Below are 23,421 nucleotides of genomic sequence, written 5' to 3'. Positions count from 1 at the left end.
TTACAAAATCCATAGACAAAGACTTTTGCTTAAGTATCATGGATTTAAAAAGCCGCATTTTAGTTATGTGCCTTCTGGAACCTCTGTTAAAATTACAGTTAAAGACTTTTTAAAAATGCATTAACGCAGAAGAACAAAAAACTGAATATATAGAAAGAAGGCGAAGATGTACCATACATCCGGATAGGGTGAGTTTAACAATTTGAAAAGTTGGCAAGAGTATGGAGGATGTACTGTTCATCAGATAGGGAGCATTTAACAGTTTTGGAGGCTGGAAAGAAAATGTAGGAATATCACATGCTTTAAATCTAGGGACATTCAGGAGCAATAATAAAAGGAACAAGCCAATTAAAGTCTTAAAATGCCAGCAAAGCTCTAACGGCTAAGGAATTAGAAGTATCAGATACATCTGGATTGGGTTTAGAGGGGGTTATGATTGGAGTATTGGTTTAAAGTTTATGTAAGAGGTCATCAGAATCTCAGATCTCTTTTATCCTGTGTAGCAAGCTAAATACCCCTCCACCTGTGGTGGTGTATTTTCCAGTGAAGTTCCATGATTTTTGATTTCTTAAGATATAAAGCAACTCTATGGATGGAATCTACTTAACTGGAAACAGGAGGATTATCTGAATCTCCAGCTGAGCAGTGAGACTCTTGTTTTCTTCTAATATTTGGCTTCTGGTATATTGGCAGTGGTCTACATCCCTTCCAGGCAGAATGTTGAAATTTATCACATAAATAGGAACGACTTAATGATATAACAATTGGGATCTGCCGGTGAAATGGTGAGGCTCTGTCCTTTCATGCAGAAGTGAAGCCAGTCACTTTGGCAAACCTCACCCATGTACTCAGTACATAGAGTTAGCCTTTGGTGCCTCACTCTTAAAGGTGAACATTTCAGGAGAGACTTTACTACGGAAATTGGAAACCAGGGAACCAAAGAAAAAAGCAACTCAAAACAGGGAGCAGATTTTCAAAACTATAATTACTCTTCTGAAAAGATTGAGAGAAGATAATACCTCTACAAAACAAGTGGGATGTTATTTAGTGATGGACATTAAGGAGGGCAGGGGTGTAATGAGCACTGGGTATTATATAAGACTGATGAATCACTGAACTCTACCTCTGAAATTAATAATACACTATATGTTAATTAATTGAACTTAAATTTTAAAAGCTCTAAGAAAAGGTTCAATCAGAAATCAAAAAAGAGCTGTTAGAGATTAAAAGGTGTGATAGAAATAATTTCCATATAGAACTTGGAGGATAAGATTGAAGAATCACCCCCCCCAACCTCCACCCTCTGAAAAGAGAAAAGGGGAAAGAAGAAGTAGGACTGAAAAGAGGTAAATTCAAAGATCAGTAGGGCCAACATCTGACTAGGAGTTCCAGAGAGAACAGGTAAAATGGTCTTGAAAAGATTATTAAATTAGTAATAAAAGAAAATTTTCTGGAATATATTTATAAATTGTTAATTTTCAAGGATGTTTCCAGATTGAAAGGATTCGTCCCAATTACACTATAAAATTAGTAAAAAAAAAAAAAATACAAAGGCCATCATCATGAATGCTAAAAAGAAGCATCTCAAAAGAAACAGTATGTTAGCATGCAAGTAGGGTAAAGTCTCAGACCTTTCATAGTCTGTGGTGGCTTTAATTTTCATTTTCTGAAAGAGTAATGATATTGACCATCAGTTTATGCCATCTATGCATCTTTTGATACAGTGTCTGTTTGACTAATGTTCCCATTTTTTATTGTTTTTATTTGTTACTGTTATTTAAGTGTTCTTTATGTATTATGGACACAGGTTGTCTTCATAAAATATATGACTTGCAAATACTCTCTTCCAGTCTGTATGCTTTTCTTTAAGTTCCCCTAACACTGTCTTTTGAAGAACAAAGTTTTTAATATTGGAAAGTCTGATTCATATTGTTTTATGAATTGTGTTCTATTTGTCTTTTAAAGCCATCCATGTGTATTGCTGTGATGAAATACAATTTTAAAGAGATGCCTGGGTGGCTCAGTTGGTTAAGTGTCTGCCATGGGCTTGGATCATAATCCCACGATCTTGGGGATCGAGTCCCACATCAGGCTCCTTGCTCAGCGAGGAGCCTGCTTTTCCTTCTGCCTCAGCTTCCCCTGCTTATGTTCTCTCTCTCTCCCTTCTCTCGCTCTCTGACAAAGTCTTATTTAAAAAATACAGTTTAAAAAAAAATACAGTTTTAGAAACTTAAAACATGATTTTCACTTTAGAGACATCTCTTTTTTTTTTATTTTCAAGATTTTATTTATTTGAGAGAAGGAGAGAACTAGAGGGAGAGAGAGCAAGCATAAGTGGAGGGGACAGAAGGAGAGGGCGAAGCAGGCTCCCTGATGAGCAGGGAGCCCAACATGGGACTTGATTCCAGGACTGTGGGATCATGACCTGAGCTGAAGGCAGACGCTTAACTGACTGTGCCACCCAGGCACCCCTAAGACAGACATTTCTATCCAAGGGACAGTACTACTTAATTTGTGAGAGTTTGAATTGGAATTCTCATATCTTAAATGTACTAGTTTTGCCACTTACCTTTTTGCTTTTCATTTAATCCCCAGATGTTAAGACATACTGTAAATACTGAGCTGAAAGTGTGTGTTGTGTTACTGTGGTAGTTTCTTTGTTTTACTGATTTGTATTTGGGAAAACATCTCTCTCTACATTCAGTTTTTATGCAGGTCCTTAAACAATGAGCTGGATTAGGTAGAATATATAGTAGACCTATTAAAATCCATGCTATGTTAAAAAATAGTCTGAATTAGGGTGGCTGGGTGGCTCAGTTGGTTAAGTGTCTTATTCTTTTTTTTTTATTTTTTTTAAGATTTTAGTTTATTTTAGAGAGAGTGGGTATCTGCACTCAGGAAGAGGGAGAGGGAGAATCCCAAGCAGACTCTGCACTTGTGTGGAGTCTGATACAGGGGTTCATCTCACAACCCTGAGATCATGCCCTGAGCTGATACCAAGAGTCAGATGTTCACCAGACTGAGCCACCCAGGTGACCCCATCTTCTGTTGATTTCAGGGTCGTGAGAATCAAGCCCTGCATTGGGGGCTCCACACTGGACATGGAGCCTGCTTAAGATTCTCTTTCTTTCTCTCTCTTTGCCCCTCCAGGCCCTGCCCCCTTCAAAAAAAAAAAAAAAAAGTCTGAATTGTATTTTAGATTGTTACTCTTTTTGGTACCAAAAGATCATCTAGTTCAACCCAAACAGTTTACAGGTAAAGAAATTGCAGCTAAAAGGTTTAAGTGACTTGGCCAAATTCAGTCATCTAGTTAATGGTAGAGCAGAGACTTTTATTGTGTAAGTCTTTTTTGGGCTGAAATTTTCACTGTTCTCTTGCTTTGTTATTAGATATTAAACAGCTATTTGAAAACCCTTTTTTGTACATAGAGAAGGGACTCAAATTATAGTTTAAAAAATGACTTCATAGGTAGATTAAAATAGATGATCGTTATTAACTATTAAATTGAATGATTCTGAAAGACTTGAAGAAAGCATTTCTTTAGTATATTAAGAATCCTGTTTTGTAGGTAAGAAAGTCTGTGAAATGGATTGGGATATCTGTATCTGATTTACCCCATAACTTTAAATCTGGGCAGGTTTTAAGTCGTCGGACATTGGACCTCTTAAGAGGTTGTAGAGCTATAAAAATGCTAAGTTTACTTGCGTGCTTATGGTGGCTTTATTTTGAGAAATAATACCACATTTGAGTGTCTGTTTACTATAAGATTTGACACCGTAATTACTCAAAAGAGAAACTTAACAAAACAATCACTTTTACTTTAGTCAGAAAACAGACAATCTTCAAAACATTATTTTTCTTGGGTAAAAATACTTAGGCCAATATATTATAAATAGGTTATCATTTGAATCTCTATATTAGTTTCAAGTACTGTTTTAAAAATAGGAACAAATATTAGAATTAACCATTGGTATATTTGGATTCATCTTTGTCCCCTTGACAGGCCTCTGGTGATGTCTTGAGACATTCAATTTTTTAGGGAAAATGCTGATGACAGTGATGACGAAGAGGAAAATGACATGATTGAAGGCATCCCAGAAGGAAAAAGATAAACATCGATGAATAAACACAAAGTAGGAACTCAGTTTTAATGTTTTTGGCTAGAATACATATACACATGTTTTGGAGTAGAAATTTTCAAGATGTCTTAAGTTACATTAGGAGTGATGGATTATTTTTTATTTTATCATCTCTATTGAAAGTTTTATATATTGTCAGTTCTCACTATTACCCACCTATAGTAGAAATTATTATTTGCTGTATCATTCACTAAATGGCAAAAAGGGGTCTTTTTTTAATAGAACTAGTCTGGCACTTTGAAACTTAAAAAAAAAAAAAAACAACCACCTTATCCACTCCTGCTACAATTAAGAATCACTGCTGAAGTCTGTCTTTTCGTGTACAGTACACAGGTGATAAATAAAGTGAAGCTGCAATGGGGATACTCCCACTCTGGGTGAGGGACTAAACTATAGATTATAAATGTATGTGTCCACATTCTTGTACTTTGATAAGGATTAATAAAAATTTACTTTTCCTCATAATCTAAGAAACTGAGTTATCAATTTTATCAGTGATGTGGGTTAGCTATAAGAGTATACACAAATTAGATGATCCATTTATGAATTACCACAGTAATATAGAGTATTCATGGTATCTAAAAAAAGTACATGGGTTAAGTTTTGTTTTCTGGGGATATTATAATAATGTTCTTGTTCCTTAAAAGTTTTTAGGCTATTAAAGCAGTTTCCAGCCTTCCTTTCACATTTCATGTATGCAGCATACTCATGTGTGTAACACGGGTAAATGGAGAGATTCCCCCCTCCTTTTTTTTCCTTGGGAGGCAAAGCACTATTATTTTCACAGCTATTGACTTAAGATTAGTTAATACTCTTACTATATTAGCCATGCCAGGACCTTGTGAATTATGGACTACATGTGCAGTTCTCAGTGAGTGAGGTCAATTCAACACAGTGTATTATCAGAATGTAAGTGAGTAAAAGGACCTATAAATAGGGGTAATTGTGATCCTATTCTAATTAAAGAACTGAACTGCTTTTGATTATTATTTTAACCATTTTTTTAACTACCATTTTTTTTACTACCAGATTACTTATATCACATCTTACAGTAATCTTCACATGACACTGTTAAGAAATTTATATTTGCCATTTATATGCATATATTTGGGGATTGGTGAAGTAAATGGAAAATCTAAAATTTTGTATAAGTAATTTAAAAATGGGAGTGCAAATATAAAGATAATTGTGTGAAATCATATAAAGGATCCCTTTAAAATCTAGGATAAAAGTAATTCTTGGCTTATGTTCCATTTACAGATAGGTAATGAAGGTTTAGCTGCTGACCTAACTGATGATCCTGATACTGAGGAAGCACTGAAAGAATTTGATTTTTTAGTGACAGCTGAAGATGGTGAAGGAGCTGGAGAAGCACGGAGTTCAGGGGATGGCACAGAATGGGGTAAGGTGATAAAGAAATATGGGGGCGGGAGAATAGCCTTTAAGGATATATTGGTATTGAATATTATATGTGGAATGTGAGTATTTGAATGTATGGTGGCAGTTGAACGAGAACAAGGGGAAGTGGTGTTGAAAAATCTCAGGGTATTTTGTACTAATTATTTAGATTTGGAGACAAACTATTGTATGACTATATGCCATTTTGGTGGATTTGGATTTTGAGAACTTACCTGATTTAAAGTGGTCAAGAATGCACAATTTTGTCTCTTAGCAAATTAAAAAAAAAAAAGCACACATGTATGTAGTTTTCAGCAATACATCTTTAATTTGGGTAATGAAATCTAGGTTTGTCGTGAAGGATTTAACTCTTGTTAGGCCCATACATGTTACCTGACTTATTGCTAGACAGTAATGAAGCTACTAATCTTGAATTACAGCTTTATATTGCATAGGTATTCGTGCACAGGTATATTAAACATTACTACCTATATTTAGTATGCATATGTTAGGGCCTAGCCTTTGGAAATGATACATAATGCTAATAATAATCCAGCTATAACTGAAAGAAAACAGTTCTATTTATACAGATTTAAAACTCCATATGAAAATAAAAGTATAAAAATTTATTAAGATAATAGCTTAGGTCCACTCTCTGTGCATTCAATCAGCTTTGAAAACCAGCATGTTATCTGGCAGGTAGAACTCACACTATGTTTACAGAGCTTTATTGGAGAAGGTCACTAAGTACCTTATTGCACATTTCAAAGGAACACCAGAGTTGCTTAGTTACTAGCAGGAGGAGTTATCACTAACTACTTAAAAACTACTTTGATGATGGGAACACATATTATTTAAAAATGCCTCATTTGTGTACTGAAACTGAATTGCTGATAGCAGGAGAAACAAAACCTAAGAGGTAATGTAATTATTTACTATCCTGATAACAATTTAAGCACTTAAAAAATCTGAGTTTTGTTATTTGCTTTCTTACTGATTATAATTCTTAAGCATTGTTTCAGACCTTACTTATCTCTTCTTCTAAGTGGAAAGAGTAGAGGCACATTAGTGGAAAATATGAAAAAAATTCAGAATTACCTTCTAGACTTTGGAATACTACATTTTGTACTTACTATTTGAAAATGGCTATATTCTAGTTTACTTTTCTTAAGAATTAGCCTTGCTCAGGGAGCACAATAAAAGTATAAAAGTTTTCTTTAAGCTTCTTTGTGCAACCCATTCAATGTTCGAAATACCTAATTTTTTCCCAGTAGATTCTAAAGTACTGTTCCCCCCCCCCCCCCCCGGTATTTTATATTATATAAGTACATTAAATATGTAAGTAATAATTATTTTGTAATTCATGTATTTTAGGAGTTTAGAAACCCTTCTTCTGTGAAGAAGAAATTAAAAATAACCTATAATGCCACTGTTTAGAGAGGAATCATGCTTAACATTTATCTATATGTATCTGTCTTAACAAGGATTTTGCTTAGTTCACAGTTTATAACCCACACTTTTAACCTAATAAATTGTTCTTCTGCAGCAAACATTTTTAATAGCTTCATAAATATTCTGTCAGTATGTTCCATTATTTAATTGGGGTCTTACTGATGAACATTTAGATTATTTTCATTAAAGAAAATAATCACAGTTTTTTCAAATATCTACATAGCTATGCTTGGCATATAACCATTCCTGCTTTCTTTGCCTAAAATTGCTGGAATTTTAACTGTTAGTCAAAAGAATATACAAAAATTTCAGGAATTTAGTTTGTATAAAATGGCATTATTTCTTTAATAATGAAATGCTATATTGTGTTTAGTCGATTGGTCCTTCTGTCCAAAGGCTTTTGGCTCTAGAGCAGTTTCAAAAGCAGACCTAACTAGTGAGTGATAATAGTAAAATATTACTCGCTTTTACTGTTACTATTTGACTGTGACCTGAATCTGTGTATATGGAAGTAACTGAAAGTCTCTTCCTTCCAGATGAGACTGAACCATCTTTAAAGCGCTTTAAGTTTTTTAGAAGGAAAAGAACAAAATTGTTCAGGCAGTTTCTTTCCTTACCAAATGCAGACTGTCAAAGGATCTATGCAGTGTTTCTGTATTTTTCATTTCTACTCAACAGGTGCTATATTCAGTTTTTCCAGAACAAAAAGGATGGATATACAAACATACCTTTATTTAACTCATTTGCTTAAATTTGAATTTACTTACAAATGGGAAGGTGACAGTTTTTGAGATTTAAATTATTGGGTAAAAGACCTTTTTTTTGTTTTGTTGTTATTGTTGTTGTTATTCGGAAGTAATGTATCCTACTGAAACATATTCCAGTACCCACCCACAGTGGGTAGTCTGTTGTTTTTTATTTTGTAACATTATAAATCTCAGATATTCTAATTTTGAATATTTTTATCGTATAAAACCACTGCTTTTTAGGAAACTTCTAAATCCTATTTTTCTTCTGTTATCTACATTAGATAGTCTGAGTTTAATTTGGTATTTTTAGTTCTTCTCATAGTCAAAAATAGTAGTAGGCATTTCTAATTTTGCTGTTCTTCATGGAGACATGGCATTTTGATTGAGCATGTTTGGTTATTTCTCCTCCACTTTGAAAGTGTGATTTGTGGAATTATAGGACTACCAAATGTAATTAGTACCCTGAATGTTGTATTTAAATATTATGGATTGGATAATTAAAGTACTGAATATTTGCATAAAGTGATGTTACATTTTTATGCTATATTAAATAGATTTATATAATTCCTCTACTATGATAGTTAGAATTACCATATTAGAATTTTATGTTTTTGTGGTTTTGAGTTGTTAAGGGTCATTTTTTTGTGTGTGCATATTTGTGTTTTCTTTTAAACAAAAAAGTTCCCCTAACTGATTCAACCTCCTTTCTTGGTATTTCCCCCCCCCCCAGATTATTAACAAAACAGAATTAATATGTAGAAGATTATGCTGCCTCTTCCCTTTTGCTCTTAACTATTTCTTATAAGCAGTATCAAATCAGCTGTTATTACAAGGCAAGTTTCAGGATGTTTTTTGTGCACATATGCATTCACCAACCTGTTCTTTCTTTGCACTGCTTTGAGTTAACCTTTGTTTTCTAGACTTTAGGTTATCTTTCAAGTAATATTTGTTTTTTTTCCCTTAGGCTTATCCTTTTTATTCCCTTTTGCTTTTTCACTCTAGTACCCTTTGCTACTTGAATTAGAGTTACAACTTTATTTTTTCTACAGAGGTCTTTTAAAAAACTGTTGAGGCTATCTTACTAAAATTTTCTGTCCTATGGCATTACCTATGTAAAATTTATACCACTGAAGCTTTTTTGTTTTTAAATTTTCTTTCTATAGGTTTAAAAATACATAGTTTGGCTTACTTTAAGTGGTTACTTAAACATAATTGCTAGTTTTATTAAGATGAATGCAAATGATTTGTTCTTTAGATCACATTTTTGGGGGAGTACCCAGTGAGTTCACAGAATAATTTCTGATTACAGCCGTTTTCAGTAAACTTCATGATTACAGTACACAAAAGTAAATTTTCTCTTTAAATCAATATTACTGCAGTATTACAAACAGTACTACAATTGCAAATTTGACAGATAATCTTATGTATATGTTTCAATATTGAGCAACCTAGTTTGAGTAATTCAAGTTGGCAAATTAATTTAAAGCTTTGAATTTAGCTTTTTACATCCAGATTGCCTAAGATCATAGGTATATCCATAGGGGAGAAAGTGATAACAAGTGTAGTAGAAAAGGGTCAAGGTACAGTAAGTAATTGAATTTCTACATGCCATTCAAATATGAGAATTTTTATATTTACTACAAATAGCAGTCTATAAGGGGCAAAAAAGGCTTTTTAATGTCCACTGTATGGATTAAGTCAGTGAGGCCTAGGCAGTTTTATAAGACTTGTAATCTGGAATATAATGAGTTATCAGAAATTTAGCAAGTGTGGTTTCCCTAAAATCTCACTATTCTGTCAGTCCTGCTCAGTGACTTAGCCTGTGTGTTTTGATATAGTTCTTATTTAGTAACATGGTTACATAAACTCATAGCTGTTACTCTGTAACGGAATGTTAAACTTTCTAGTAACATGGCTATTTTAAAACTAAACAAATGAAGGGAAAACCCTTAATACTTAAAGTAATTCTGATAGATTTATTTTTATTCTGCTTCTTTTTAATGCTGTTTTCTTCTAGTTTACTGTAGAGTAAAATTTTTCCAGGCACAAGTATTTACTTAAAATAAGTACAGATTTGTTATTCAGCTAAAATAGCTGAAGTTTCTTCTTTAGCAGATGTACAGCAATGTATGTTTTCACTTCTCCATGCTTGTCACTGCTTTTATCTTACCCTAAAAAAAATAAACTCAAAAATTCTTCAGTGGAATTTGAGTTTTGTTTTTTTGTTTTTTTTTGCTAATCTTAGTTGTAGACCAATGGAAGAAGGTAATGAGATGTTGAACTATTTGGGTGGGGTGGGGGCCGAGGTGGGATTCTCTGAATGCTTTGTATGTATTATTGGAGATAATGTATTTTGGAACTATATGTATGTATTATATTGGACTAGAATGCCTCTCCATTAGTATAGTTACCCGTGCATGCAGAATCAGTGTGACAGAAGGTGCATGAATATTTTCATCAATAAAACGGCACTGACCTTTCCAGCTTGCACTCTATGAGTAGTTCGCATGTAATTCATTCATTTGCTTTTATGATGCTGGCTGAATAATTTTTTATGAACATTTTTATAAAGATGCAGTGATCTCTTTTGTATAACAGTTTTCTAATGTCAGTCCATTGAATATTACTCATTGAAAGAATAATAACCTTCAAATTTGTGATTCATAGATATGAAGCACCATTTAACTGTTAGTATTAACTGTTTAGAAACTTATGAGATGGGCATTTAGAGTTTGAGTTGTGAATACCAAAACTGAAACTGCACCTTTAAAGTATTTGGGTATATGCTGTTAGTGTATTTTTATTATGATTATGTAAAACTATAACAGTTTACTGCCAACAGCTTGCATTGCCAACTGCTGATTTTTTTTCTTTTAATAATATGCTGCATGTAGATAAAGATGACCTCTCCCCACCTACTGAGGTTTGGGATGTAGACCAGGGATTAATAAGTAAACTGAAGGAACAGTACAAGAAGGAACGAAAGGGGAAGAAAGGGGTGAAGAGTAAGTGCAGATTCTATTATAATTTTTGTATACCAATCTCTTAGAAAAAAATTCTTCAACTCTTGCTTTTGTGTGTGTGTGTGTGTACCTTTTTTTGGTTTCATCAGGGGGCAACTAACTTTAAACTTTGTTGTATAATTGAAATTTATTTGAATATAACTTAGGCTATGTTATTAATCAAGTGAAAAATCATTTTAAATAATGTTAATAAGGATGAAGAAAAGGTTTCAAGGGAGGTTTTTTGTTTTGTTTAAAGCTTTAAAAATTTTACCAATTTGTAAGGAATATTGGCCTTGGAATTAAAGTAACAAATTTAAAAAATTTTTTTAAATTAAAATAACAAATTTGTTCAAAAGGGAGAAAGTATAAATTTCCTTGTTCTTGATAAATAGGGTATTATAGTTATAACCAACTCTTGCCCAGGTTATATTTCTTAGTTTGGAAATCCTTAAGTATAGTGAATATAAAAGCCCTTTTCATCGTTGCTGCTTTCTGGTCTTAATCCAACAGCAAAGCCAGGAGGACAGCAGAAAAATCTCTCCTGGGTAGTATTTTGTTGACTACTGTGGTGGAAGGCTAATAGGAAGGGTAGTGATGCCAGTAAGGTTTGTTTGGTCTCTAGCTGAGTAACTTTTTTTCATAGTATTTTTCACTATGTTGCATCTGAACAGTGTACTGTGAAAGTATAAATTCAGCTATACCATTTCTCAGTGATACAGTTCATTTCCATTTACAAACAGCCACATGAAAAGTATCTTCAGACTTTTGAGTATTAAATGAAGAAACTTGAAGCTCACTTTGGGGAAAACTTATTTTGAACTGGCTGTTGATTATTGCTAGTCTCACTTTTTTGACTATGTCAAGGACAAAGTGATGGCAAAGGCTAAAACCATATAGGCATTCTTTTTATATTCCTTTGTTTGTTGACAGAGAAGTTTATAAAATGGCAGGTGTAACTGAAATGCGTGTAAGTTTTTTGCAGTAAAACTCTTTTTAAATGGTTTAATTTATTGTGGAAGCTAATAAAGGGAGTTTTGGGGACTTGTTACACAGTTTTCTTTTATAAAATTATGCTAATTTGCTATGCTTGTGAATGAAAAGAAACTTTTCTAAGAAGTTTCAGATTATACAGTGAATTGCTTATTGTATTGAAAAACATTTAGTGCTGGGCAGGGGCTTTGTTCAGCTCTAACATCATTTACCTATGTAATTCATGCATGTTTAGTGTAAAAGTACTTTTGCATGATTGACTATTTGAATATAGACATGAAACATTAGAATTTTGGGGTGTAGGTCTTTTTAATGAAATGTAGTTTGTTTTAATAGATTACTTATTTTCTGTGTGCTGTTTATGAACTGACTCATCTTTTGATTTCTTTAGAAAATGTTAGATAATGTTGCTTTAATTTAAAATATAAATACCCCCATTTTTTCCTCCTGATATGATTATATCTTTTTGAGGTTTAGAAAATAATATATAGGTCAATTGAAGGTCTTTTTCAGTTGTAGGCCTTGAATGTATCTAGAAAATGTTACACCCACATCTTTAAGAAATACTAGAAACAAATCAACTGAAGCTAAAATTCTAAACCCCCATAACATTTTAATTTAATTAACTTTTAAAAATAGGACCATTGTATCAAAGTTTTATTTGCCTGTTTAGCTGACATTTCATAGAAGACATCATTTCATATCAATAAGTATTCCTCTGTATAACATGTTTTCAGGGTTTTTTTAACCATCTACCTTGTTGTGAAATATAAGATTGGAGAACTATGTGAAGTGGACAAAAGAGGATTGCTGTGATACAAATTAGAAGTTGGGCCTGCAGAACCATGCCTGAGGCTCTCATGTCTCAGTACTGGGGTTTTGTTTTTGTTTTTGTTTTTGTATTGTTTTATTATCTAGATATGTACTTTGTTATTTAGCCAGGTCTTTTTAATTTTGGTTTTCTTTCTTTTTTTTTTTTTTTAAAGGAACTAACTTTGTTTATATAACCATAAAAAATAACACATGCTTGTTACCCACACAGTAGGAAGTATAATATCTAGAAACATAAAAATGTGAAAAGACCCACAATCTTAATACTTAGAGATTAATATTTGACATATCTTTACAACTTTTCCAAGTGTTGTCTTTTATATAAACCACCTTTTTAATTTTTTAACAAAAATATTGTAATATTTTTAATTCATTTTGTCTTAAATGTTTCATAGTCATCTGAAAAAGATATAATTTAATGATTACATAGTTTTGCAGTTGGTAGATTTAATCTGGCCTCAGTTAGACCTTTATGTTATTTCTCATTTTTAATGTTCTTAGAAATGTCCGTGTCTTAAGGTTACCTATATGTACATGTAAGATTTCCAGCATAATGTCTCAGGAATGTGTTAGGAGGTAATGTGCTTCTTTTTGCACTTATTGTGAATTTAAATAAAACCTTTTTGCCCTTGAATATATCAAGTTCAGTATGAACCTATTGGCTCTGAATCCCTGATGTGGAGATAAAACTTAAGGAAATAAAAAACTTTTTTCAGTTGATGGATCATAACTTCTGTCTTAATCTAGGTAGATTAACATTAATACAAAGATAAAATTTTACATGAAAAGGATAATTCCTGTATTTTCTTATTCTTATTAACTGTTTTTGTTGAATTTCATTCTGATATTTTATTAGATATAGCTTTGTACAAGATAGAATAATTCGAAAGCTGTAGTCTTGATTTCTTTATTTCTTTTATTCCAATATATGAATGAATTATATCCACTGGATCATACTACTACATTTCTTCAGATTTTTTTCTAGCTTCATAAAGGGAAGAAAATTATTTGCTAATTTTACCATATAGACTCAGCAGATGTAACCCAACCTAAATGCTTTTTTTTTTAAATGGAAAGAAAAAAGTGGTGAGAATATCAGCTTTTTAACTTTGTAAAGACTCAGCCATGATTTGACTCTTAAATGGAAAGAATTCTAAAACCCAGAGCTGAGAGACTAGTGGTTATTTGTCTTCTAACTTGTTTACTTCAGTACACCTTTCCTTTTTTCCACCCGAGGCAAAAGAAAATGACTTAAATATGAACTTTGCCTTGGATTTTAGATATAATTTAGTATTAATTTCATGCTAAGTGCCATATACTTAAGAGATATACTTTATTAATACTTATAAAAATAGAAACCATGAAACTTAAGAGAGTTGGTGCAGTTATTTTGTTCTCAGGCTTCAAAAGTGTTAAGCATCCCTTACTTTCTTAAGTTTTTTTTTTTTTTTTTAAGATTTTATTTATTTGACAGAGATCACAAGTGGGCAGAGAGGCAGGCAGAGAGAGAGAGGGGAAAGCAGGCTCCCTGCTGAACAGAGAGACCGATGCGGGGCTCGATCCCAGGACCCTGGGATCATGACCTGAGCCCAAGCCAGAGGCTTTAACCCACTGAGCCACACAGGTGCCCCTACTTTTTAACTTCTTATTTTTATTTTTTTATTTTTTAAAGATTTTATTTACTTATTTGACAGACAGAGATCACAAGCAGGCAGAGAGGCAAGCAGAGAGAGAGGAGGAAGCAGGCTCCTCTGCTGAGCAGAGAGCCTGATGCGGGGCTCCATCCCAGGATCCTGAGATCACAACCTGAGCCGAAGGCAGAGGCTTAACCCACCCAGGCGCCTCTTAACTTTTTATTTTGACATAATTTCATACTTAAGGGAAAGTACAGTTGCAAGAATAGTACAAAGAATTCCAGGTAATTTTCACCCAGACCCCCCCAGTTGTCAGCATTTTACTGCATTTGCTTTATTCTTTCTCTGTAAATATATACATTTATTATTTTGAATAGTTCAAAAAATGAGTAGGTTGCAGATATGTTGTTCCTCAAATGGTTTAGCATATGTTACCTGACAACAAAAACATCCTCTTAAGTGACCACATACAGTGATGAAAACCGGAAAAGTAAATGATACAGTACTGTTATCTGACCCACAACTCAGTTTTCTTTCATTGTTTAATAATTTCTAAAGGTTGTATAATTGGGGAAGGGAGTCAGGGAAAGTTTCTAAATTTATTGTTATGTTAAAATTTGGTCTGGTAGGATTTTTTCTAGAGAAGTTTTTGGTGGTGTGCATTTTGCTGTGTTATTTACAGCTCAGTAAAAGCATGTAAATCAATAACAAATCATTGTGGAGCATCTAGAGTAAGTGTGAAGCATTTGAAATTTGAAAAATATGAGGAAGGAGTTAAAAAGTTTTTCAGACTTCCTTAGATTTTTGTCTGCTTCAGGTTTTCAACGTGGAAAGTTTAAATTGTGAATTGTAATATGTTTTCTTTCATAGATGTTCTTATTGTATGGCTTATTACTCCTATGCTATTTAAGACTTCTAAAATTGAGGCTTATTAAAATAATGTTATTTCATATCTTTCCTTCAAATGATTCATAGGCTTTTCCCATTTCAAAGACTCATATTCTGAGAATATATATGTTTACATTTCTAGTTTTTAGTGAATGAACTTGTCTTAATTTTTCTCATGATTGCCATTTGTGCTAATTTTCCTATCTTTTCCATGTATAGAATATGATTGTCATTCCCCTTCTTAACTGATGTTACAGAATTGCTGCACATCCTTTGACTTGTCAATACATTAGAAAAGGAAAGTCCTTTAACTTTTTCAGTATTTTTAAAATATAATTTATTAGTGAGTCTCCTTGGATTGTTTTCTAGTTTTTAAAAAATTTTATATTCGTTTTTGTCAGTTGTTACTCCAGATCTGTGGCAGTAATTGATAAGAATGAAAGCTGTGATTAGAAAAAAGTCAACAGGGTAAATTAAGCTGAAGCATAATAGAGGATAATTTTTTTTTCTTGGTAGGGAAAATTCTTTTTAAAAACAACCCTACCCCCATTTTAAAAGTTGAGGAATTTTTTTTTTTTAAAGATTTTATTTATTTATTTGACAGAGAGAGAGATCACAAGTAGGCAGAGAGAGAGCAAGGGAAGCAGGCTCCCTGCTGATCAGAGAGCCCGATGCGGGGCTCGATCCCAGGACCCAGAGACCATGACCTGAGCTGAAGGCAGAGACCTAACCCACTGAGCGACCCAGGCGCCCCCAAAAGTTGAGGAATTTTTAAAGAAAAGATTATTTATTTTTAGTTATATTGGTGGGGGAGTGTGCAGAGGGTGAGGGTAAATCCCAAGCAGACTCCCCAGGAAGCATGGAGCTGGATGTGAGGCTCAGTTCCACAGTCGTGGCCTGAGCCAAAATTGAGAGTGGGACACTTAACTGACAGAGCCATCCAGATGCCCCTACAAGTTGAAGAGGAATTATTAAAATGTAGTTGCAGAATTTTAAGAATAGAAACCAGAGCAAAGGTGATGATACTTGTAAGTGGGAAAGTTATAAAGGAAAGCTATTTTGTGAGTAAGGATACATTTTCTTTTATGTCGAATTTAACTGATGGTTAGACATCCAGTTGGCAGTTTCTCAGTTGTTACAGAATTTGTTTGCAGTCATTCAGTATCAGGGAGAAAATCCTCGCATAATCCCTGTGATAATTATTTTAGAAAATTCAGACTATTTGGCATACTGCCTACTTCCATGCAGAAGTAAAGATACTTAAGCATTTCTGAGAAATTAGGGATTACTGTTAGGACAATAAATGTGTAAGATTTCACCTGTTCCCATTAATTCTTTTTTTTTTTTTAAATTTTTTTTTATTTTTTTCAGCATAACAGTATTCATTATTTTTGCACCACACCCAGTGCTCCATGCAATCCGTGCCCTCTACAATACCCACCACCTGGTGCCCCCAAACTCCCACCCCCCACCCCTTCAAAATTCTCAGATCGTTTTTCAGAGTCCATAGTCTCTCATGGTTCACCTCCCCTTCCAATTTCCCTCAACTCCCTTCTCTCCATCTCCCCTTGTCCTCCATGCTATTTGTTATGCTCCACAAATAAGTGAAACCATATGATAATTGACTCTCTCTGCTTGACTTATTTCACTCAGCATAATCTCTTCCAGTCCCGTCCATGTTGCTACAAAACTTGGGTATTCATCCTTTCTTTCTTTTTTTTTTTTTTTTTTTTTACAGCTTTATAAACATATATTTTTATCCCCAGGGGTACAGGTCTGCGAATCGCCAGGTTTACACACTTCACAACACTCACCATAGCACATACCCTCCCCGATATCCATAACCCCACCCCCTCTCCCAATCCCCTCCCCCCATCAACCCTCAGTTTGTTTTGTGAGATTAAGAGTCACTTATGGTTTGTCTCCCTCCCAATCCCATTTTGTTTCATTTACTCTTCTCCTACCCCCTCGACCCCCCATGTTGCATCTCCTCTCCCTCATATCAGGGAGATCATATGATAGTTGTCTTTCTCCGATTGACTTATTTCGCTAAGCATGATACCCTCTAGTTCCATCCACGTCGTCGCAAATGGCAAGATTTCATTTCTTTTGATGGCTGCATAGTATTCCATTGTGTATATATACCACATCTTCTTTATCCATTCGTCTGTAGATGGACATCTAGGTTCTTTCCATAGTTTGGCTATTGTAGACATTGCTGCTATAAACATTCGGGTGCACGTGCCCCTTCGGATCACTATGTTTGTATCTTTAGGGTAAATACCCAGCAGTGCAATTGCTGGGTCATAGGGTAGTTCTATTTTCAACATTTTGAGGAACCTCCATGCTGTTTTCCAGAGGGGTTGCACCAGCTTGCATTCCCACCAACAGTGTAGGAGGGTTCCCCTTTCTCCGCATCCTCGCCAGCATCTGTCATTTCCTGACTTGTTAATTTTAGCCATTCTGACTGGTGTGAGGTGATATCTCATGGTGGTTTTGATTTGTATTTCCCTGATGCCGAGTGATATGGAGCACTTTTTCATGTGTCTGTTGGCCATCTGGATGTCTTCTTTGCAGAAATGTCTGTTCATGTCCTCTGCCCATTTCTTGATTGGATTATTTGTTCTTTGGGTGTTGAGTTTGCTAAGTTCTTTATAGATTTTGGACACTAGCCCTTTATCTGATATGTCATTTGCAAATATCTTCTCCCATTCTGTCAGTTGTCTTTTGGTTTTTTTAACTGTTTCCTTTGCTGTGCAAAAGCTTTTGATCTTGATAAAATCCCAAAAGTTCATTTTTGCCCTTGCTTCCCTTGCCTTTGGTGATGTTCCTAGGAAGATGTTGCTGCGGCTGACGTCGAAGAGGTTGCTGCCTGTGTTCTCCTCGAGGATTTTGATGGATTCCTTTCTCACATTGAGATCCTTCATCCATTTTGAGTCTATTTTTGTGTTTGGTGTAAGGAAATGATCCAATTTCATTTTTCTGCATGTGGCTGTCCAATTTTCCCAACACCATTTATTGAAGAGGCTGTCTTTGTTCCATTGGACATTCTTTCCTGCTTTGTCGAAGATGAGTTGACCATAGAGTTGAGGGTCCATTTCTGGGCTCTCTATTCTGTTCCATTGATCTATGTGTCTGTTTTTGTGCCAGTACCATGCTGTCTTGATGATGACAGCTTTGTAATAGAGCTTGAAGTCCAGAATTGTGATGCCACCAACTTTGGCTTTCTTTTTCAATATTCCTTTGGCTATTCGAGGTCTTTTCTGGTTCCATATAAATTTTACGATTATTTGTTCCATTTCTTTGAAAAAAATGGATGGTACTTTGATAGGAATTGCATTAAATGTGTAGATTGCTTTAGGTAGCATAGACATTTTCACAATATTTATTCTTCCTATCCAGGAGCATGGGACATTTTTCCATTTCTTTGTGTCTTCCTCAATTTCTTTCATGAGTACTTTATAGTTTTCTGAGTATAGATTCTTAGTCTCTTTGGTTAGGTTTATTCCTAGGTATCTTATAGTTTTGGGTGCAATTGTAAATGGGATGGACTCCTTAATTTCTCTTTCTTCTGTCTTGTTGTTGGTGTAGAGAAATGCAACTGATTTCTGTGCATTGATTTTATATCCTGACACTTTACTGAATTCCTGTACAAGTTCTAGCAGTTTTGGAGTGGAGTCTTTTGGGTTTTCCACATAGAGTATCATATCATCTGCGAAGAGTGATAGTTTGACTTCTTCTTTGCCGATTTGGATGCCTTTAATTTCCTTTTGTTGTCTGATTGCTGAGGCTAGGACTTCTAGTACTATGTTGAATAGCAGTGGTGATAACGGACATCCCTGCCGTGTTCCTGACCTTAGCGGAAAAGCTTTCAGTTTTTCTCCATTGAGAATGATATTTGCGGTGGGTTTTTCATAGATGGCTTTGATAATATTGAGGTATGTGCCGTCTATCCCTACACTTTGAAGACTTTTGATCAGGAAGGGATGCTGTACTTTGTCAAATGCTTTTTCAGCATCTATGGAGAGTATCATATGGTTCTTGTTCTTTCTTTGATTAATGTGTTGTATCACATTGATTGATTTGCGGATGTTGAACCAGCCTTGCAGCCCTGGAATAAATCCCACTTGGTCGTGGTGAATAATCCTTTTAATGTACTGTTGAATCCTATTGGCTAGTATTTTGGCGAGAATTTTCGCATCTGTGTTCATCAAGGATATTGGTCTGTAGTTCTCTTTTTTGTTGGGATCCTTGTCTGGTTTGGGATCAAGGTGATGCTGGCCTCATAAAATGAGTTTGGAAGTTTTCCTTCTATTTCTATTTTTTGGAACAGTTTCAGGAGAATAGGAATTAGTTCTTCTTTAAATGTTTGGTAGAATTCCCCCGGGAAGCCGTCTGGCCCTGGGCTTTTGTTTGTTTGGAGATTTTTGATGACTGTTTCAATCTCCTTACTGGTTATGGGTCTGTTCAGGCTTTCTATTTCTTCCTGGTTCAGTTGTGGTAGTTTATATGTCTCTAGGAATGCATCCATTTCTTCCAGATTGTCAAATTTGTTGGCGTAGAGTTGCTCATAGTATGTTCTTATAATTGTCTGTATTTCTTTGGTGTTCGTTGTGATCTCTCCTCTTTCATTCATGATTTTATTTATTTGGGTCCTCTCTCTTTTCTTTTTGATAAGTCTGGCCAGGGGTTTATCAATCTTATTAATTCTTTCAAAGAACCAGCTCCTCGTTTCGTTGATTTGTTCTATTGTTTTTTTGGTTTCTATTTCATTGATTTCTGCTCTGATCTTTATGATTTCTCTTCTCCTGCTGGGTTTAGGGTTTCTTTCTTGTTCTTTCTCCAGCTCCTTTAGGTGTAGGGTTAGGTTGTGTACCTGAGACCTTTCTTGTTTCTTGAGAAAGGCTTGTACCGCTATATATTTTCCTCTCAGGACTGCCTTTGTTGTGTCCCACAGATTCTGAACTGTTGTGTTTTTTTTTTTTTTAAAGATTTTATTTATTTATTTGACACAGAGAGAGATCACAAGCAGGCAGAGAGGCAGGCAGAGAGAGGAGGGAGCAGGCTCCCTGCTGAGCAGAGAGCCCGATACGGGGCTCGATCCCAGGACCCTGAGATCATGACCTGAGCCGAAGGCAGCGGCTTAACCCACTGAGCCACCCAGGCGCCCCTGAACTGTTGTGTTTTCATTATCATTTGTTTCCATAAATTTTTTCAATTCTTCTTTGATTTCCTGGTTGACCCATTCATTCTTTAGAAGGATGCTGTTTAGTCTCCATGTATTTGGGTTCTTTCCAAATTTCCTCTTGTTATTGAGTTCTAGCTTTAGAGCATTGTGGTCTGAAAATATGCAGGGAATGATCCCAGTCTTTTGATACCGGTTGAGACTTGATTTAGGACCAAGAATGTGATCTATTCTGGAGTATGTTCCATGTGCACTAGAGAAGAATGTGTATTCTGTTGCTTTGGGATGAAATGTTCTGAATATATCTGTGATGTCCATCTGGTCCAGTGTGTCATTTAAGGCCTTGATTTCCTTGTTGATCTTTTGCTTGGATGATCTGTCCATTTCAGTGAGGGGAGTGTTAAAATCCCCTACTATTATTGTATTCTTGTCGATGTGTTTCTTTGATTTTGTTATTAATTGGTTTATATAGTTGGCTGCTCCCACGTTAGGGGCATAGATATTTAAAATTGTTAGATCTTCTTGTTGGACAGTTCCTTTGAGTATGATATAGTGTCCTTCCTCATCTCTTATTATAATCTTTGGCTTAAAATCTAATTGATCTGATATAAGGATTGCCACTCCTGCTTTCTTCTGATGTCCATTAGCATGGTAAATTCTTTTCCACCCCCTCACTTTAAACCTGTAGGTGTCTTCGGGTGTAAGATGAGTTTCTTGTAGGCAACATATAGATGGTTTTTTGTTTTTGTTTTTGTTTTTTTAAGATTTTGTTTATTTATTTATTTGAGAGAGAGACAGTGAGAGAGAGCATGAGCGAGGAGAAGGTCAGAGAGAGAAGCGGACTCCCTGCGGAGCCAGGAGCCCGATGCGGGACTCGATCCCGGGACTCCAGGATCATGACCTGAGCCGAAGGCAGTCGTCCAACCAACTGAGCCACCCAGGCTTCCCTGGTTTTTGTTTTTTTATCCATTCTGATACCCTGTGTCTTTTGATTGGGGCATTTAGCCCATTAACATTCAGGGTAAGTATTGAGAGATATGAATTTAGTGCCATTGTATTGCCTGTAAGGTGACTGTTATTGTATATTGACTCTGTTTCTTTCTGATCTACTACTTTGAGGGTCTCTCTTTGCTTAGAGGACCCCTTTCAATATTTCCTGTAGAGCTGGTTTGGTATTTGCAAATTCTTTCAGTTTTTGTTTGTCCTGGAAGCTTTTAATCTCTCCTCCTATTTTCAATGATAGCCTAGCTGGATATAGTATTCTTGGCTGCATGTTTTTCTCATTTAGTACTCTGAATATATCATGCCAGCTCTTTCTGGCCTGCCAGGTCTCTGTGGATAAGTCTGCTGCCAATCTAATATTTTTACCATTGTACGTTACAGACTTCTTTTCCCGGGCTGCTTTCAGGATCTTTTCTTTGTCACTAAGACTTGTAAAGTTTACTATGAGGTGACGGGGTGTGGACCTATTCTTATTGATTTTGAGGGGGGTTCTCTGAACCTCCTGGATTTTGATGCTTGTTCCCTTTGCCATATTGGGGAAATTCTCTCCAATAATTCTCTCCAATATACCTTCTGCTCCCCTCTCTGTTTCCTCTTCTTCTGGAATCCCAATTATTCTAATGTTGTTTCGTCTTATGGTGTCACTTATCTCTCGAATTCTCCCCTCGTGGTCCAGTAGCTGTTTGTCCCTCTTTTGCTCAGCTTCTTTATTCTCTGTCATTTGGTCTTCTATATCGCTAATTCTTTCTTCTGCCTCATTTATCCTAGCAGTGAGAGCCTCCATTTTTATTGCATCTCATTAATAGCTTTTTTTATTTCAACTTGGTTAGATTTTAGTTCTTTTATTTCTCCAGAAAGGGCTTTTATATCTCCCGAGAGGGTTGCTTTAATATCTTCCATGCCTTTTTCAAGCCCGGCTAGAACCTTGAGAATCATTATTCTGAACTCTATATCTGACATATTACCAATGTCTGTATTGATTAGGTCCCTAGCCTTTGGTATTGCCTCTTGTTCTTTTTTTTTGTTGTGAATTTTTCCGCCTTGTCATTTTGTCCAGATAAGAGTTTATGAAGGAGCAAGTAAAATACTAAAAGGGTGGCAACAACCCCAGGAAAATATGCTTTAGCCAAATCAGAAGAGATCCTGAATTGTGAGGGCGGAGAAAGGGGATAAAAAGGGGTTCAGAAAGAAAGAAAGAAAAAAAAACTATTAAAAAAAAGAAAGCCGATAAAAAATATAAAAAGAGGAAAAAATATATATATATTAGATAAACTATTTAAAAAACGTTAAAAAAAAGAAAACGGTAAAAGTTAAAAAAAATTTAGCAGAAGAAGAGAAAAAGAAAAAAAAATTGAAAAAGAAAAAAAAATTAACTGCAAGGCTAAAAAATCATGGGGAGAAAGCCATGAGTTCCGTGCTTTGCTTTCTTCTCCTCTGGAATTCCGCCGTTCTCCTTGGTAGGTGAACTTGGTCCTGGCTGGGTTTCCCGTAGATCTTCTGGGGGAGGGGCCCGTTGTAGTGATTCTCAAGCGTCTTTGCCCCAGGCGGAGTTGCACCGCCCTTACCCGGGGCTGCGCTGAGTCATCCGCTCGGGTTCGCTTTCGGGAGCTTTTGTTCCCTGAGCGCTTTCCGTAGAGTCCGGAGGACGGGAATAAAGATGGCGGCCTCCCGGTCTCCGGCCCGGAGGAGCCGAGAGCCCGGGGCCCCACTCCTCAGTGCGCCCTCAGAGAACAGCGCCAAATGACTCCCGTCACCCTGGCCTCCGGCCGCGCTCCGAGCTGACCGAGCCTGCGACCAGTTCAAGGCAACCCTGAGCTGAGAGTCACTCCTCGGCTCTGTCTCTGCAGCCGGCTTCCCCGTTCTAATACCGGTAAGCTCTGCGACACTGAGACACCCCCGATCCTTCTGCGACCCTGCGGGACCTGAGGCCGCGCTTACCCTGCCTGGGCTTCACCCCAGTTAAGCCTCTGGAGCGATGTCCCTCAGCGGAACAGACTTTTAAAAGTCTGATTTTGCTCCGTTACTCTGCCGCTCGCCGGGAGCCGGCCCCTCCCCCCGCGGTCTATCTTCCCGTCGCTTTGGATTCACTTCTCCGCCAGTCCTACCTTGCAGAAAGTGGTTGATTTTCTGTTTCTGGAATTGCTGTTC

At 35.7% G+C, this 23,421-nt stretch overlaps 1 protein-coding gene across 1 annotated transcript in view; it reads left to right on the top strand.

Moving 5' to 3' along the window:
- Window positions 1–23,421, top strand: part of STRN3 (striatin 3) — a 120,405-nt gene that overhangs the window by 70,636 nt on the left and 26,348 nt on the right. The window contains 3 exon segments of the mRNA XM_047737946.1: window positions 4,040–4,133; window positions 5,400–5,541; window positions 10,633–10,743. Coding sequence (XP_047593902.1) covers window positions 4,040–4,133; window positions 5,400–5,541; window positions 10,633–10,743 — 347 coding nt within the window.

The sequence above is a fragment of the Lutra lutra genome, chromosome 7 (genome assembly GCF_902655055.1).
Source record: "Lutra lutra chromosome 7, mLutLut1.2, whole genome shotgun sequence".
Lineage (NCBI taxonomy): Eukaryota > Metazoa > Chordata > Mammalia > Carnivora > Mustelidae > Lutra > Lutra lutra.
This window is presented reverse-complemented; position numbering and strand designations above follow the sequence as displayed.